This window comes from Bufo gargarizans, chromosome 5 (assembly GCF_014858855.1).
Source record: "Bufo gargarizans isolate SCDJY-AF-19 chromosome 5, ASM1485885v1, whole genome shotgun sequence".
Taxonomy (NCBI): Eukaryota; Metazoa; Chordata; class Amphibia; order Anura; family Bufonidae; genus Bufo; species Bufo gargarizans.
The window spans coordinates 15,753,470-15,772,598 of NC_058084.1; the positions used below are offsets into that span (position 1 = coordinate 15,753,470).

Here is a 19,129-nt window from a genome sequence, read left to right on the forward strand (position 1 = left end):
AAAGAACTTGTGATGATGTGGCTGGAGGTACATTAGGTGGTCACTGGATAAAAATTTTACTGTAGGCCACTGGAGTAGAGGCCCCAAAAATTAGGCATTCACCTGACAGAAAAGGCCTTTTATGCCACTGTATATACATAAGACAAGGAGCATTCTTTGTTCTGGGTGGTGGCGGATATGTGTGGGCTGGCATGAGGAAATTCAATTACACGTAGTCATCACAGGTGTTGAGTTCCTCCGAGATCCATGCCTCATTCATTTTTAGAAATGTGAGGTAGTCCACACTGTCATGAGCTAGGCGAGTGCGCTTATCGGTCACGATCCCCCCTGCTGCGCCGAACGTCCTTTCAGACAGGACACTCGACAAGGGGCAAGCCAAGAGTTCCTTGGAAATTGTGCCAGCTCTGGCCACAGATCAAGCCTGCACACCCAGTAGTCCAGGGGTTCTTCACTTCTCAGATCGTCCTCATCTGCCGTTAACCCGATGAAGTCGGACACATGTCGGTCTAGGCGTTCCCTGAGGCTGGATCCGGAGGGCGGCTGTCGATGGGTTGGCTGAAAGAATGATCTCATATCCAAAGTGACCAACACATCTTCAAACCGCCCTCTTCTTGCTGGCGCGGTAGGATTGGTACCCGCACCTGTTTCGCTGTGGGTGGAAATTCCTCTGCCAGCGCACTCAACAGAAGAATGCAGCAGCTCTCACAGTAAGGCCTTGAAATGCTGCATTCTGCCAGCCCTTTGTAATGCTGGAAACATGTCCGCCATTTTGTGCTTGTACCAGGGGTCTAAGTACGTTGCCACCCAGTACTGGTCCTTTCTCTTTATGCTTTTTATACAGGGGTCCCTCTTCAAATACTGGAGCATGAAGACCCCCATTTGCACTAAATTGGAAGCGGTGGAGCGCCATGGCTCCTGCTTATCGCCCAAGAGAATGTCGTCCTCGGTCTCCTACCCACAGCCACGGACAACACCAGGGATCCCTGAAAAGTTTAAAGTCACCCTCAAAGTCTGCTATTCTTGCTCCTCCTCCCCCCAGCCACCATCCTCCTCCTCCTCCTCCTCCTCTTTAGACTCCTGCTGACTTGTCTCAGATGGAGTAGCCCCCCTGGGAATTCATCCAGCATTGCGACTTCCTCATCTTCCAGCTCCTGCTCCTCGACGGCTTGATCAATGACACAACCCAATGCACGCTCCAGAAAGAAGGTGTAAGGTACGATGTCACTGATGGCGCCCTGGCTGCGACTGACTAGTTTGGTGATCTCATCAAATGGCCTCAGAAGTCTGCATGCGTCGCGCATGAGCAGCCACTGGCACGGTGAAAAGAAACCAAGCTCCCCAGAACCTGTCCTGCCGCAGAGTTTGTACAGGTAGTCGTTAACGGCACGTTGGTGCTAGACCAGCCTATCAAGCATATACAAGGTGGAGATCCAGCATGTCGGGCTGTCACAAACTAGACGTCTGCTGGCCACAGATTTTCCTGACCTGCCGCAGGACGTCCTGGACACCGGGGTATTTGGCAACGAATCGCTGCACGACTAATTTCAGGATGTGTGCCATGCACAGTATGTGTGTCATTTTGCCCTGTTTCAGCGCGCTCAGCAGATTGGCACCATTGTCGCACACCACTTTACCAACTCTCAAATTGAGCGGGGTTAGCCAGGCACAACAGCCGCAGCACAGCATGGCAACGTCTCACCTGGCACGTCGAATAGGTTCTGGGGAGCTTGGGGGGCGCAGCGGAAGAGGCGGTAGCATTGGAAAAGGAGGAGTCAGCCGAGCAGGAGACGGAGGATGGAGTAGAAACATAGAATGTGTCGGCAGATAAGAACCATTTGGCCCATCTAGTCTGCCCAATATATCTGAATCCTATGAATAGTCCCTGGCCCTATCTTATATGAAGGATAGCCTTATGCCTATCCCATGCATGCTTAAACTCCTTCACTGTATTTGCAGCTACCACTTCTGCAGGAAGGCTATTCCATGCATCCACTACTCTCTCAGTAAAGTAATACTTCCTGATATTACTTTTAAACCTTTGCCCCTCTAATTTAAAACTGTGTCCTCTTGTGGTAGTTTTTCTTCTTTTAAATATGCTCTCCTCCTTTACCGAGTTGATTCCCTTTATGTATTTAGCAGTTTCTATCATATCCCCTCTGTCTCTTCTTTCTTCCAAGCTATACATGTTAAGGTCCTTTAACCTTTCCTGGTAAGTTTTATCCTGCGATCCATGTACTAGTTTAGTAGCTCTTCTCTGAACTCTCTCTAGAGTATCTATATCCTTCTGGAGATATGGCCTCCAGTACTGCGCACAATACTCCAAGTGAGGTCTCACCAGTGTTCTGTACAGCGGCATAAGCACTTCACTCTTTCTACTGCTTATACCTCTCCCTATACATCCAAGCATTCTGCTAGCATTTCGTGCTGCTCTATTACATTGTCTTCCCACCTTTAAGTCTTCTGAAATAATTACTCCTAAATCCCTTTCCTCAGATATCTCGCAGGCTCAAACAATATTTGGTGGAAGCAGGTATATCAAACCCCTTAATCAGTATCTTGTGGAAGCAGGTATATCGCAGACCTTAATCAGTATTTTGTGGAAGCAGGTATATCAAACCCCTTTATCAATTTTTTGTGGAAGCAGGTATATCACAGGCCTCAATCAATATTTGGTGGAAACAGGTATAATCAGTATTCTGTGGAAGCAGGTATATCGCTGGCCTCAATCAGTATTTTGTGGGAGTAGGTATATAAATCTCCTTAATCAGTATTTTGTGGAAGCAGGTATATCGCAGACCTCAATTAGTATTTTGTTGAAGCAGGTATTTCGCAGGCCTCAATCAATATTTTCTGGAAACAGGTATATCACACCCCTCAATTTTTTCCCCCCACAAGTTATATCACACCACCCTGTTTATTTGGGGCAACAGGTATATCGCAGCCCTCAATTAGAATTTTGTGGAAGAAGGCATATCACATCACTCAATCAGTTTTTTTGGGGGGGCAACAGGTATATCACACCTGTTGCTGCCTTCAGAAGTTAGCTGCAAGTCTAACGAACTTAAACAGGACCTGTCACCACCCCTGACACGCTTGTCTTAATAGCTTCATGCGTTCCCCATGTAATAATTCTGGAGCATCTATTCCCCACCCCCCACAGGTTACCGCCCCTCTGTACTCTTACTGCAGACTGCTAGCAATTAATTTATAACTTCTAGCAGGAATAATAAAGGAACAGCACAACATAGAGCCATAAGAATAGATGCTCCAGAATTGTTATTACATGGGGAATGCATGAAGCTTTTTTTTTTAAAAAAAAAAAAGCCGTGTCAGGAGCGGAGAGGGGTCCTCTTTAAGAAGCACAATACAGATTTTTTTTTTTTACTTGCAGTGATTTTGTTGGTGTCCATGGCATTTATTTATTTCACAGCTTTTACTAGTCTTTTCTATAAGGGAAAATGGTTGCAAAAAATTTGTGTCACATGAAAAAAAAAAAAAAAACTTATTGCTGAGATTAAAATACCCCTTTAACTGAGGACTGGCTGGCGATCAGCTGCTTTCCTCTAGGACAGGGGGTCAGCAACCTCCGGCACTCCAGTGGTTGTGAAACTACAATTCCCAGCATGCTCCATTCACTCCTATAGGCATTCTGAGAACATGTGAGCAAGTGTGTATGCTGCTGGGAGTTGTAGTGCTGGAGGTTGCCGACCCCTGCTCTAGAAGACCTTCTGAATAAAATCCATACATCATATAGACAGGAGGTGCCCTAACAAACATCCCCTTTAAGCTCACCTGTAAATTGTGCATATTTCTGCCTATTACTAGTTAAAAATTTTAAATTTTTGTTTTTCCATAATGTAAAAATCTTTACAATATGCGGATCAGAATACGCAGTGGACATGACCAGGAGAGGGTGGGATTTCAGTAAATCCTATAGAGGAAGATGGGAGTTATAGAGACAACAAGCCCAGCTGTATACGACGGGTATTCTGATCTCAGCCACGAATGGCGAACTCCACTCTGATTAGATCACATTGCACGCAGCAGAATGAGCTTTGTAGAATTATTCATCGATTTGCCAACGTAAAACTGTTGGACGAAAAGGGGCGAGAAGGTGGATCTGCGGATTATAGAGACGCCGCGCTCACAGAGAAATGTGCTTATGAAGCTTAAGTCATTCCAAGAAGAGGACAATGCACAGTATTGAGGCGAACCCGTGAGCAGAATGTCGGGCAAATAGCTGGAATTCCCAGAAGGGCAGGAAAAAAATAAATAAATAAAAAGTGACTTTGCAAAATGGCACTGCATAAAAAAAAAATATATATATAATAATAATCTGTGAAAAATGACCAGATCTCACATTTCTTCCCAATATCCTGACAGCCCCTTCAGTGATCAACTCTCCCACCAGAAACGTGGCAGCAGGGAGGCGGGCGGCACAATCCCACAAGCCGCTGCAGTAAAAGCTCATTTAGCCACATGCAGGTCATGTGGATTTTTTTTTTTCCCCGCAGATTTGCATGCGAAAAATTCACAGCACTAGCTAAACAGTGGCTTAATAAAACAAAGCTGCTCCAACAGCGCCACCTCTGTTCATAGGTTAAGTGTGGTATTGCAGCTCAATCTCATTAACTTCAATGAAGCAGGGTTACCATGAACAGATGCGGCGCTGTTTTTGGAAGAAGGCAGACATGTTTTTTTTCCTTAATCCTGCACAACCCCTTTAACCAAGTCCAGCCAACAGGGTTCTGGAAGCTGTAACAACATAATGTGTTTTGATGCAGAGTGCATAAAAAAATGTATATACTAATGTGACAGTAACTGCTGCCTCTCATCTCCCCTCCACATGCAGGGAGATGAGAGGCAAACTGTTTGTTGCTCACAGGAACCAAAGCGCTTCTCAATCTGCCTCTCCCTGCATTTGGCCAGAAAATAAGGTCCTTTATCATTTAGGGTGGTCATGTCCCCACGTGTGCTGTCTAAAAGACAAACAGTTGCCCACATTAACCAATGCATCTTGTACACTAATGTAACTAGGCATTGCTTCTCACTCTGCCTCTGATGTCTCCAGCTGTTGTTGTAAAGCTACAACTCCCATCATGACCTGATGGCTGCTGGCTGTCGAGGCACGATGGGAGTAGTAAATAAAAGCTGTGCTGTGATTGGTTGCTTTGGCAAACTGTCTCCTAAACTGCACGTGCAGGGAGATGAGAGGTAAATCTGAAATGCAAGGAGATGAGGCAGGCTGAAATTTAAGAAACAGGTCGTCTCTCTGAGTGGGCACCTGGGGCAGCAGTGGGTTTTGCAAAGTTTGCAGGCGAAGTGTTAGAGCTGCCGTATAGGTTTAATAGCTGGTGGCCGATCGATCAGCTCTCTCTCGGGTGCCCCATACACATTCAGCGTGGCTGAAAGTGTACGTAATGGGGTGAGGAGAGACTTCTGGCAGCGGCTTATCTCTCGCGAGAACAAAAAGGATTAGGCAAAAATATTTAATTTAACCCGCATATTATCTCGGGAGCTCCCCATGCACAAGCTGTTGGCGGAACCTGCCGAGCATAGCAGATTCAGCCAACAAATATGTGAGGGCCTTTAAATAAATAAAAATGGTGGATGTTTTCTTTAGTTCTGAATGAGCCAAAGACAACAAGGAGCATTTCTAGGTAATATTAGAAAATATTTCTATAGATAGACGTACACCCGGACATCGCTGGGTATATACTCCAGTAATAAACATAAAATCTTAGGCTGTGGATATACCGCGTGTATTTAGTAACTTGCATTGTATTGCACTAGAGTTTTAAAATGTGAAGTGGTCATTTCCACCTACAGTTTAAGGCCTCGTGCACACGACCGTATGTATTTTTCGATCCGCAAAAAATACGGATGACGTCCGTGTGCATTCCGTACTTTGCAGAACGGAACAGCCGGCCCCTAATAGAACAGTCCTATCCTTGTCCGTAATGCGGACAATAATAGGACATGTTCTATTTTTTTTTTTGCAGAACGGACATACGGAAATAGAATGCACACAGTAACTTCTGTATTTTTGGCGGACCCATTGAAATGAATGGTTCCGTAAACGGTCCACAAAAAAAACAGAACGGACACAGAAAGAAAATACTTTCGTGTGCATGAAGTCTAATGGTGAGACTATGAAGATTTTTTTTTTTACCTGTGTTTACATGGAAAAAAAAAAAAGACAAAATTAAAAATTTTACCAAATTGTGAATAGAAATATTATAGAGTTGGTATTTTTTTTTAATTATTTTCTGTTTCAAGAATTACACAAAGGCGCATTAATGTCTTTACGTCATCTAGAGATTCCTTGAAGACAAAAGCAAAAATAAAGAAAGGAAAAAAACAAAAAACACAGATTATTTTTTTTTCAGTTTAATAATAAACTCCAGTGCCATTTATTTTATTCCGAAAACATCAATACATGGGCATAATTATAAGTCAAAGTGTTACAGACAAACTCCATGATTGGACAATACTGTCCTAGAAGAATGTTAAAAATACAAAAAAAAAAAAAAAAACACAACAACCCCGATTCCTTGCACGATACAAGAAATCCTCTGGTAAGCCGCCTTGTGGAACACGTGACTTATATAAATGCGCTTCCGATACATATACGGCTTTCACAGCGGCTTCATTTTATTTATACCAACTCAATGCTTAAAATAAAAAATAGAACAAAAAAATTAAAATAAAATTCAGCACTGAGCTTTCTGACGCGCGCCGTGTTGAGACCTGTGTGCGACGACGGCTGTTGCATAACCCTCTGCAGGAAGAGGTAGATTTCACCTGTAAAGACAAGTGCTATACGAAGCAGGTGCTGCAGACTTTCGGCTATGGAACCACCGTCGGAATTTTTGTATTTTCATTTTTAGACTCTCGCAGGAAGAGAGATCACTTCCTTAAGTTACCCTTCAAATTCATACAGTTGTTAAGGAACTGTTTTCCAAAAGTAGTTCAATAAAAGACGAGAAAAAAAAAATGTAACAGACATTTGTACATGTGAGCCACAATCTCAACATTTTTATAAAGTTCTTTTTTTTTTAAAAGTTTTTGTATTATTTTAATTTTTTTTTAACCCTCTGGAGGTCCTCACAGATATTTATCAGACCATACGCTGCTCACCCCTTTCCGCTTGTGACTTCAAGGCTTTTGTGACCCATTATAAAAACCGTGTACCAAGAAACATTCAGTCAGCTAGCAAAAGATTTGTACAGGATGTGAAAAATAAAAAATTTGAACAAAACAAAAAACACAACTAAAATCTGCTCGTATTTTACAAACTAGATGCTGGAAATCCCAAGTCTTCTAGAAAGGGACACATGAAACCAGATGTGGTTTGAGTAGAGGCCAAACCCAAATTTTTCCTCCCCGCTGTGGTCGCTGGCGGCACTTACAAATTCTTTAGATAATTCTAAATGAAACTTACGCAATGATCGTCTGGTGAGAGCAGAATCAGTAAAAAGTAAGGCTTCAAAATGTATGCTTCTTACGGTGTGTTGCACACTGCCGATGGGTCATGCATAATGATGAATGCACCCTTTAACCACAAGGGGGCAGCAATAATAATAAAAAAAAAACATGCACACATACATATATAATGTACCAGAAGGCAAAATCACTCACACCGTCTCCCAGCGCGTGGCTGTGTTATCTGCTGGTACGCAATATTCGATCTCCTATAGTGTAGCCTCACCTGGCTCAGACATACCTGCCTCAACCCCTTGTATGCTATTGCTGTAACTTCTAGTACACATAATGTTCATGGAGATGGAAAATAACTGGTTGGAGGAAGCTGCTGACTTCATAGATGAAGCTCGTGTTACGGAGGGTGGCGGTGGGGTGCCTGTGTGTGTACTTTGGCAGTACGTCGGGGCATTTACATGATGCAGCACTTGTTTTTGTGGTTATGGGGGTCTTTGAACCGTAGTCTCTGCTTTGGCCGATATTTTTCCAGGTACGTCAGTTGCTTGCTGTTAATGGCGCCTCTGCGCTTTCTGCAAGTGAAACACATAGGCGTCAATGATGTGCTACAAAGTAAGAGCGAAGGGTAGATATAAAATATAACAGTATAGAGGGAGAGTCCAGGTGTACGGATCAGAATGTGACTGGTGCATGGTCAGTTTGGGGAGGGGAGGCAAACCTTCGGCAGGAAGGGGAAGGGGGAGAGGGAGGCAAACCTTCGGCAGGAAGGGAGAAGGGAAGGGGGAGGGGAGGCAAACCTTTGTCAGGAAGGGAAGGGGGAGAGAGAGGCAAACCTTTGTCAGGAAGGGAAGGGGGAGAGAGAGGCAAACCTTTGTCAGGAAGGGAAGGGGGAGAGAGAGGCAAACCTTTGTCAGGAAGGGAAGGGGAGAGAGCAAACCTTTGTCAGGAAGGGAAGGGGGAGAGAGGCAAACCTTTGTCAGGAAGGGAAGGGGGAGACAAACCTTTGTCAGGAAGGGAAGGGGGAGACAAACCTTTGTCAGGAAGGGAAGGGGGAGACAAACCTTTGTCAGGAAGGGAAGGGGGAGACAAACCTTTGTCAGGAAGGGAAGGGGGAGACAAACCTTTGTCAGGAAGGGAAGGGGGAGACAAACCTTTGTCAGGAAGGGAAGGGGGAGAGAGAGGCAAACCTTCGTCAGGAAGGGAAGGGGGAGAGAGAGGCAAACCTTCGTCAGGAACAAGCCAAAACACTTACTGCCGGATGAACTGAATGGCATCTTCATACTTCATTCCACTCTCAATGAGCGCCAGAGCGACCAGGACGGGAGCCCTGAGAAACAGCACAATGGATGCATTACAACCTTTCACCATACACATTTACAATAATTTCTGATGGTCGGACACAAGCCGGAACGTGAGGCCGTTTCATCTCTGATAACAGCTGCACACAGTCTATAGAGGGAACCACCGCCTGACAAATTTTTGGCCATAAATTCTACTTCAAGATGAGCTTGGGCTGAAACGCCTCATGATCTTCATGGGGCTCGCCGTGACCTTGTGACCTAGTCTGGTCTAATTAAATTCCCAGATGTTCTGGCAAACGGCCCGGGAATTGCAGTCATCTCCGTAGCCAAAATAAAGCACCACACCCCGCAGGAGAATCCCCTCTGCAGAGCCGGAGACTTGAAAAATGGACCCCAAAGGGGTCATTCATTATCCTCTCATACTGATCTCCGGTACGACGTGTCGTGGACTACAGTCTGGATACTGAGAGTTTGTGGGTCAGTAGATAAGCCCTTCTTCTGGCGAGACTCCACACCACATCGTATTTTCCCACATTCTGCAGGCTGGGTTTGGCAGAGCTCGGGATGCTCAGACGGGTGTCACTGGTCAACTTCCTCAAATATTTTTATATAATGCTCATTGACCGCTTTAGAGGAGTCCCACCCAAAACATAACCACGAACAGGCTATTCAGAGTGCAACTCTTCACATAACAGACAATAAGAACAACAAATCCGCCAGTATCAGCTTGCTGATGGTTTCCAGGTAGAAACCAGTGAGAAAACTAAGAAGAATTAATCTTCCTTGCAGCCAGTGCCAGCAATTGCACATGCTGACTGCTGCAGAAGACCTGAGAACCCAACCAAGGTACTGTATACAGGTGTCTGCAAATGCCAGGAATGTTAACAGAGGGATCCTTGTCTCATTGTTGACTTTGCAAATCACGACGATGGCTATAAACCAGTGGTGGTGCTGCTGCTCACCTGCCCAGTCCAGCTACGCAGTGCACCGCCACACAGCATCCTGGATCTTCACAGAATTTTGCTTTCAGCAAGTTGAGCCAATCATCCACAATCTTGTTGGGAGGAGGTGCGCCATCATCAAAAGGCCAATCCTGCAATTCAGAATAAACATTGAGTACAAGAAACAGCCGCTAAGTTTCTACCCACTGCTCTTTCTCCCCTCTCACAGCAAGCAGTCTCAGAGAAAAAGAGGGAAGCTGCAGCTACATCTTCTAGAAGGAATTTTTGACGATTGAGGATGTGTTACTGACTGATCATGGAGTACAGAGCAGACACCACAAAGACACCCCTAGAGTAAACCTAGCTCTCCCGCCTCACACAGCTGAGAATCCGGAATAATGAAACTGCATTTAGTAGGGATAATGCCCTTTATATCCTACAGTTTGAGCATAGAAAGCCTTGCACCACCCCCTCCACTAGTTGACATGTGTACTGTCACTTTAAAAAGCAGGATTCCCTACATGAGGTCTGGAGATAGTATGTAAGGAGGGTAATGATACCACCCAAGGAAACATGCTGAGATCTGCTAACTAAAATCTACGAGCACAACGTAGCGGGCGTTTCCTTCCGTTCACTCCTGGGGACCTTTTCTGCAGACCCCCCTCCCCCAGCGAGGCCAGACCCGTGGTGGGATTAATACTTACCAGATCTCCTCTTCTGGGTTCCAGCTCCATTGCTCCCACTTGGCCGCCACAGGTTTTGGGGTCTCCCTACAACAACATCTGACGCGACATGGGTCATGTGGCCACTGTAGCCAAGGACTGGCCACAGTGGTGACGTGTCATCATGTGATCAGTGATATCACGCATGGGTGACTCGTCACCGTTGTGGCCAGGTGACCCTTGTCAAATTGGATGTGGACTAGGGGTGACCCGAGACATGCGGCGCATGCAGGGAGCAATGGATCTGGAACCCAGCAGCAAGGATCAGATAAGTAGGATTACCACGGCAGGTCCGCTCCGGGGGGGGGGGGGGGGGTTGAACAGGGGTTTTCTATAAATAATAATTAACCACTGCAACTCCGTTACAATTTGTGCATCAACTCTTCACCATTTTCAAGATCTCCGCTCGCTTTCAGGGAAAGGAAACATTCTTCTTTATGCTCGGAGCCTGAAAGTCCTGTTTAACACAAGACTGGCCTGTAAACCTGTCCATAACTACTTCTCGCAGCAGAGGGTTTGCTACAATGGTACCCAGTCTAAACAATGATCAGCACAAATCTATGCAATGTCCTTATAGTTTGCTACAATGTATCAGTGCGGGAAAAAAGAATGTATGGATTTGAGGGCAAGTTGCAGATTTTCAAACCTATAGAATTGCACCCATCACATATCTCTATGGGTGTAAAACACGTGGCCTTCACTGCCCCCCCCCCCCCCATCCTTGTATCTGACTGCCTGGAGGATAGCTGTACCGTCTGCTGCCCGGCATCACGCCCCCACCGCGCAGCGCCGGAGCTCTCATTAGAGAGACTAATATAGCCGGGACATCAGCGGCTGCAGCAAGGTCTGCTATTTATAGAGGCCTGGAAACATGCGGGCGGCCGGGGAAGAGATAAAGGCGTTTTATGTCAATGCCATCTCCATGAGCAGATGCATCAGAGTATGTGATGTTCTGGGACAAATCTGCAAGATTAACGAGCGGCGGCGGCTACAGACCAACGCAGAACGAGGGTCGATCGACTCTTCCTGGAATCCTTGTATAGCAAAGGGCAGCAGACTAGAAAATTGCCCATCAGCATAGGCTGGCACTGCCAAGAAGAATGCCATCCAGGAATCTGGGCAGAGCCTGGTACTGAATTATCAGGCTGCTCTGCAATGCCTGGACGGTCTAGAACAGGGGTCAGCAACCTTCTCCACTCCAGCTGTTGTGAAACTACAATTCCCAGCATCCCCTATTCATTTCTATGGGAGGTCTGAGAAGAGCTAAACAAGTATGCATGCTGGGAGTTGTAGTTTCACAAAAGCTGGTGTACTGGAGGTTGCTGACCCCTGGTCTAGAATATAACTGGCACAGTGATATCAGTCACCAGCGTCCTTCATTTTAGTTGTCGCCCAGCTTTTCTCGAGTCCTGAATATACTCGCCTAGCACCCATCAAGTCCATCTTGTCCCTCACCCTGGCTGGATGGCATGAACCCATTGGGGCAGATTGCAACCACTGGATGCCCGGCGACCACACTGCCACCAGGGTGTTTCAAGCGTGTAATCAATGGCATTGATAGGCTCTGCAATATTACATAACGGTAAAGGGTCTCTCCGCCTTCACCGGGGGTACCCGATGTAAAATGTCCACTGCACCGCCCTAGCGCTCACATTTATGGTAGAAGAAGTATTTATATGTATAAAAAAAAAAACTAATAAAATAAGATTCAATAAAATCCAAACCCAAAGAGAGTCATAATTGTATTTTTTTTTTTTTTTATAAAAACACCAAAATAAAAAAGTTATAAAAAACAAAATGCAATAAAAAAAACAAGGTATAAATAAATACAAACCAAAAACAAACAACTGTCCTGGGGAAGGGGGGCATCCTGGAAGTTCCTCCTACTGCTCTACTGGTATATGAGTATCATGGATTATAAGGGTACTTTCACACTAGCGTTATTCTTTTCCGGTATTGAAATCCGGTAAAGGCTCTCAAAAAAAAAAAAAAAAAAAAACACAACACGGTTTTGTCCTAATGCATTCTGAATAGAAAGCAATCCGTTCAGTGCATCAGGATGTCTTCCGTTCCGTCCCTTGTACGGTATTTGACCGGACAAAATACTACAGCATGCTGAGGTATTTTTTCCGGCGAAAAATCCCAAAATAATACCGTACTTAATTTCCATTGAGATGTATTACCAAGTGTTCCGGAAATAGCTGCATCGCCGCATCCGGTTTTCCGGTCTGCGGAGCGGGTTTCTCTTTTGATCTTTGAAAAAATGTATTCCGAATGATACCGGATGTGACAGATCCGGTATTTTAAAGGTTTTCCGTTTGTATACGGCTTGCCGGAATCTAACAACGCTAGTGTGAAAGTGCCCTAAGTGTTGCTCCTCTTCCTAAAATCCCCGCCATGATCTATGCGCCATATGTGCAGAGATATCTACATCCATTTGGGGAGGCTGATATCAGCCACTGCTCTTCTACCACTACTTAAAGGGGGTGTCTCCTCCCATACATTGGGGACATATTGCTAGGATAGGACTCAATGTCCGATAGGTGTGGGCCCCACAAAGTGAAGGAGACGGGACCGCGCATGGACGCCCGCCATCCATTAATTTCTAAGGGAGTGCCGAAAATAGCCGAGCTCCATCCACTTCTATGGGGACCTGCAACTATCAGACATTGGGGGCATAAGCTAGCAGTATGTCCCCAATGTACGAGATAATAGAACCCCTTTAACTATTATAAGAAGCTTGACGTAAGGGTTACTGCCCCTTTAAGAGAGACGATGCACTTACCATGACAGTGATTCCATCTTTCTCCAGAGGAGTCTTGTCGTAGGTCACCTCGCACACTCTCACCACTGTGGTGGCCCCGTACTTCTTCAGATCCTAGGAGAGACATAGAAAGACAGACGGTAAGAGAAGGTGAAGGAGGCAGCAGGACTCTGATCACAGCTCCGTGAGATTTAGATACAGACTTAGGAAAACCGCTCTGCTTCTCCCACAGACCCCGGACAGGACACCATCACACCGTCATACAACTATATGTGAGAAGGGATCCATCAACAGCACACTGCTGATGGCTTCAGTGCTGCAATAGCAGTTTGTGCACTGTATGGTAGAAACTAGTCTAAAAGGGAACATGTAATGTAGATACAGTACACAGATGTGGGATTCTGAAAGACACAGGAGTTGTAGCCAGATCTCCACCCCATAGTGAATGACGCCGACGGGCATTGCGGTAACATCCGGCAATACTGGATACAGAGAACGCCGGCAGACTGTGCTCTGCCAGAACAGCCTGCTGGAACTACACCGCAAGTACAGCATGAAAGTAGCTCAAGTTATTTAACGTCTGTACAAAGTGGCTCTACCAGCAGAATAGTGAGTGCAGCTCTGGAGTATAATACAGGATGCAACCCAGGATCAGTACAGGATAAGTAATGTATGTACACAGTGACTGCACCAGCAGAATAGTGAGTGCAGCTCTGCAGTATAATGCAGGATGTAACTCAGGATCAGTACAGGATAAGTAATGTATGTACACAGTAACTGCACCAGCAGAATAGTGAGTGCAGCTCTGGAGTATAATACAGGATGTAACCCAGGATCAGTACAGGATAAGTAATGTAATGTAATGTATGTACACAGTGACTGCACCAGCAGAATAGTGAATGCAGCTCTGGAGTGGAATAGAGGATGTAACTCAGGATCAGTACAGGATAAGTAATGTAATGTATGTACACAGTGACTGCACCAGCAGAATAGTGAGTGCTGCTCTGGAGTATAATACAGGATGTAACCCAGGATCAGTACAGGATAAGTAATGTAATGTATGTACACAGTGACTACACCAGCAGAATAGTGAGTGCAGCTCTGGAGTATAATACAGGATGTAACTCAGGATCAGTACAGGATAAGTAATGTATGTACACAGTGACTGCACCAGCAGAATAGTGAGTGCTGCTCTGGAGTATAATACAGGATGTAACCCAGGATCAGTACAGGATAAGTAATGTAATGTATGTACACAGTGACTACACCAGCAGAATAGTGAGTGCAGCTCTGGAGTATAATACAGGATGTAACTCAGGATCAGTACAGGATAAGTAATGTATGTACACAGTGACTGCACCAGCAGAATAGTGAGTGCAGCTCTGGAGTATAATACAGCATGTAACTCAGGATCAGTACAGGATAAGTAATGTATGTACACAGTGACTGCACCAGCAGAATAGTGAGTGCAGCTCTGGAGTATAATACAGGATGTAACTCAGGATCAGTACAGGATAAGTAATGTAATGTATGTACACAGTGACTGCACCAGCAGAATAGTGAGTGCAGCTCTGGAGTATAATACAGCATGTAACTCAGGATCAGTACAGGATAAGTAATGTATGTACACAGTGACTGCACCAGCAGAAGAGTGAGTGCAGCTCTGGAGTATAATACAGGATGTAACTCAGGATCAGTACAGGATAAGTAATGTAAGTACACAGTGACTGCACCAGCAGAATACCGAGCGCTGCTCTGGAGTATAATACAGCATGTAACCCAGGATCAGTACAGGATAAGTAATGTACACAGCGACTGCACCAGCAGAATAGTGAGTGCAGCTCTGGAGTATAATACAGGATGTAACTCAGGATCAGTAATGTTGGGTATTTACAATGTGTAGATTACATAAACTGTGAATGCTGATCTCCGTTCACTATACCCGCTATCCCCCGATAAATCTGTCCTTTCACAACACGATCTGTGGACGGCAAATAATTAAGCACGCTTTAAAAATCCAGATTGCCCGATGAACGAGTGTTTGCTTGGTAATCGGCGGCACTATTACACAGCCAGATCACCATACCCATGAATGCACGTTAGCGATGATCTGGCCGAGCCCCGGCCAATGTATCATAAGCTAAACCCTGGAGATCCGTATGCTACACATTAGAGGCTGAAGACTCCCAGATGCTCAGCACAGTCAGCCGGCGAGGTCACGTGTGACGATATCTGACATCTACAGTCCACGAAATATAATTATCAGAAACCGACAACAACTACTGGAGAATTTCATCCGGATTCTAATGCAGCGAATGTGTCAGGATGTCGGATAAGAACAGGGTGAAGGTCGGGCAGCAGGACGCGGCGGCACAAAGACTTTGCATGTACAGAAACAAAGACTATACATGCAAATCACGGATTACAGCTCTGAGCACAATAACGCAGCTCCTTCCTGCTGGCACCAAGTGTATGGTACCCTGAAAACACGAGGGCGGATGGATCGTTAAAGGCATCGCCCCCACAAGAGTGTGCGAATAAAGGATCATCGCTGTATGAAGTCTGCTATTACCGAACATACGGTCAGCTTCATTTCCTAACCAAATTACACCATGTTGCTTGCTGTCAGTGAATGGGAACTTTCCTGCTTACATTTAGAGGCTAAAAACCTATGTAGACTTGGAAGGGTTTGTTGCTAATGTATCCAGTCTAGACAATGGGCTACGAACAGACTGGTAACAATGTATCAATACAGAGAACACGTATCCAAGTCTCTAACCAGGAGAGAGGTCTGTGTTACTTTGGGGGCATTTCCATCTGTGACGGAATAGGATACGCCATCACTTCATGATCGGAAGGGGCCTGACCTCTGGTTCCCCACCGACATGGAGAATGAAGGGGCTACCCTGCTGATTCAGCTGCAGCGCCGCTCCCGTCCACCCTGCAGCCGCCTCCTCGCACTTGAATGGCGCCGTGCTGCGGTTTCCTGCATAGCAGAGCCCCAGCAGTAAAACAGCGCTGCGGACCCTTCATCCTCAGGCGCGGAGGAGGTCCCAGCGGCCGCACCCCGTCCGATCATAAAAGGGACGACAAAACTTAGCAAAATGGCATCACTGGGTCTGGATACAACTGTGGCAAACAAGGATGATCAGCAGCAAGCAGAGATCTTAAAAATGGGTTAAAAATAAAATCAACTTATGGCTATAGAAAGCTGCAGAACGTGGGACAGTTCCTTAAAGGGGTTGTCCCACGAAAAATGCTGGGCCCCTCACAATGAATATTCTTGCCTGGCTCCCTACGCCGCTCCGTATGAGGCTCATCCCCGCCTGCCATTGGCTGCTCCCCTCCCCCCGACGTTTTCATCCATGCACGGGGAGAAGCAGCAGCGGTGGTGTGGGGACCAGGAGCAGGGAGCCAGGTAAGTATATAGCAGTGATGGCGAACCTATGGCACGGGTGCCAGAGGCGGCACTCAGAGCCCTCTCTGTGGGCACTCGCACTGTGAGAAAAGTCTATGGTGTACCAATATGCCTTAGACTTTTCCTGCCATTCATCAGCACAGGGCGCACTATGAACAGCACAGGCAGCGCACTGAATGTAGGCAGGCTTTAATAGCTAAATGATAAAGTACATGGAATATATACTATATTGAACTATAGTGTTCAGGTTAAATTGCCGTGTTGGCACTTTACGATAAATAAGTGGGTTTTGGGTTGCAGTTTGGGCACTCGGCCTCTAAAAGGTTCGACACCACTGGTATATAGTATTGGATAACCCCTTTGAAACCAGCATCTGGATCCGATTTCTTTTGTAATTGTATGTAATCATAAATGTAGTATAGCCACTTAGTTATTCCATAAAATGTATCTGTGGACACGCCTCCTGAGCCGCGATCGGGAGAGCACGGACACGCCTCCTGAGCCGCGATCGGGAGAGCACGGACACGCCTCCTGAGCCGCGATCGGGAGAGCACGGACACGCCTCCTGAGCCGCGATCGGGAGAGCACGGACACGCCTCCTGAGCTGCCAGCTTGATATAAATCTAGCAGAGCAATGAATGGGGAGATCTCTAGACCCATGTGAGGTACAGAGCTGGCTCTAGCTTTGTTAGAAAGAGACTGTCATGTCCTATAGGACGTCTCATTTTTATTTTTTACATTAGTCACGGGATAACAAGGCGAGGAATGGCTGGGAGATCTGGTTCATCCTCCTGCTAAGTCCGTGTACACACAGGGCACCTGCAGTGTGGGAGAAGCACGGCTTCAGCTACCGATGGCCTGAACTAAAATAAAAGCTACAGAATATAAAGCTGAAGAGTTTCGTGGCAGCTTTGGATGTGTAAAGTTGATTATGGGTCTAATCCAGGGGTCAGTAACCTCCGGCACACCAGCTTTTGTGAAACTACAACTTCCAGCATGCTCCATTCACTTTCAAGAACAGTCTAGTAAGTGTGCATGCTAGGAGTTGTAGTTGCCGACCTCTGCTGTGATCTTCCCGTGTTCCTCGGCCTTCATGTTCTTCCCTTGCAGATTTTTTATTTATTTTTTGCACACCTGCTTGGCTGCACGGGGTTAATACGAGCAGTAACCTCGGCGAGATTGATTGCCACGGTCGGATGATAACTCCGGCTCTTATTGCGCTCTCCAACTCCAATTTATTTTTAGTCCTCATCAGTTTAGGTTCCCAAACATCCAATAAAGCCGAGAGCCGTGTTTGGAAGCGATCCACCTTCTGGTAAATGCCGCTCGGGGACCTCAGATGATGGCGGTTTACGCAGGCTGCACAAAAATAGCTGCGTGCTGCCCGCTGCCAAGTGCCTGGCTGTACACATGGTGACAAGTGCTCCGAGGAGCGTTATAAACAATAGACCCCTCAGGACCGGCCTCTTAAAGGGAAGCGCACGTCCGTCACATGAAGTCTAATGCTCCAGTCACACCTAGAGCTGCATGCAAAAAAAATAAAAAATCTGCTGGCTGCCACTTGCAATCCGGTCATACACCACGGCACTCTGGGGTCTTGCATTTTAGGAACACTGAGCAGACATGCGATTTGACCGTAAACTGGGTCCATTTTCAAATGATTGTTAAAAATGGCTTCCCCGATCCCCCAAAATTTGCTAACCAGTCATAACCACTCACTAATATACATGCATTTTAAAATCTCTATGCAAAATAAAAAACGTTGTGTACATGCAGTGGAAACCGTGGCAGAAATCCTTGGCGGACCCTCGGATTTCTGTGGCGGATTTGCAGCCTACGATAATCTGTATGTGGTCTAACCTCATTTCCATGGGACTAGTCTGCATGCTGCTATCGGTCATGCTTCCCCTCCCCCTATTCCCTTAAAGGGGGTTTTCTGGGATCTAGACACTTATGATAGGTCATCAGTATCAGATTGGTGGGGGCCCCCACCTCACGATCAGCTGCCTGCAGCAGCCACCGGCACTAGACAGCTCCACCCACCGTGTAGTGGCCGTGTCGGGTTACTGCAGCTTAGCTCCCATTCAAGCGAAAGGGGCTGCCTTGGCCTCAGGCGGCACCTAAAGCTGGGCACAGACACTAGCAGATCCCAATAATTCTGGATCCAACGACAATCCAATGACTCTGGGAGACCAAAAATGGCCTCCAATGACAACTGTCGTCTGTAATACGAGCAGGATTTACAAGAATAAACCCCCTGGAGAGAAGCGGCGCCAGATGTATCCGCAAATGCTCGTCTCTACGGTCTATATCTGTATCATAGTGGATGCAATAATGTCTACAATATACAGTGAAAGTCCTTTAGCCTGGAAAGTGTGGTAATCCGGCACAGCGTAAAGTGTACGGGACACGGAGCAGAAGCGGCCAGGTCTGAAAAGTGACCAGTATCATACCACACATTCAGGTTGGGAGCATGTCCACCAGTCCATAAAAATATAATAAGAGAATACATACTGGCCAAGAAAACACAGAAAAAAAAAATA

The 19,129-nt window shown here is 46.1% G+C and overlaps 1 protein-coding gene across 5 annotated transcripts in view; it reads right to left on the bottom strand.

Annotated features, from left to right (window-relative positions):
* Positions 1-6,374: 6,374 nt before the first annotated feature.
* The window catches only part of PTP4A3 (protein tyrosine phosphatase 4A3), a 65,417-nt gene continuing 52,662 nt past the window's right edge, over positions 6,375-19,129 (bottom strand). For all 5 annotated transcript variants that reach the window (XM_044293780.1, XM_044293778.1, XM_044293777.1 and 2 more), the window contains 4 exons: positions 13,190-13,282; positions 9,704-9,834; positions 8,693-8,767; positions 6,375-8,012 (listed from right to left, as the gene is read on the bottom strand). In XM_044293780.1, coding sequence (XP_044149715.1) covers positions 7,895-8,012; positions 8,693-8,767; positions 9,704-9,834; positions 13,190-13,282 — 417 coding nt within the window. In that variant the 3' untranslated portion in view covers positions 6,375-7,894. The remainder of the gene's footprint in view (positions 8,013-8,692; positions 8,768-9,703; positions 9,835-13,189; positions 13,283-19,129) is intronic.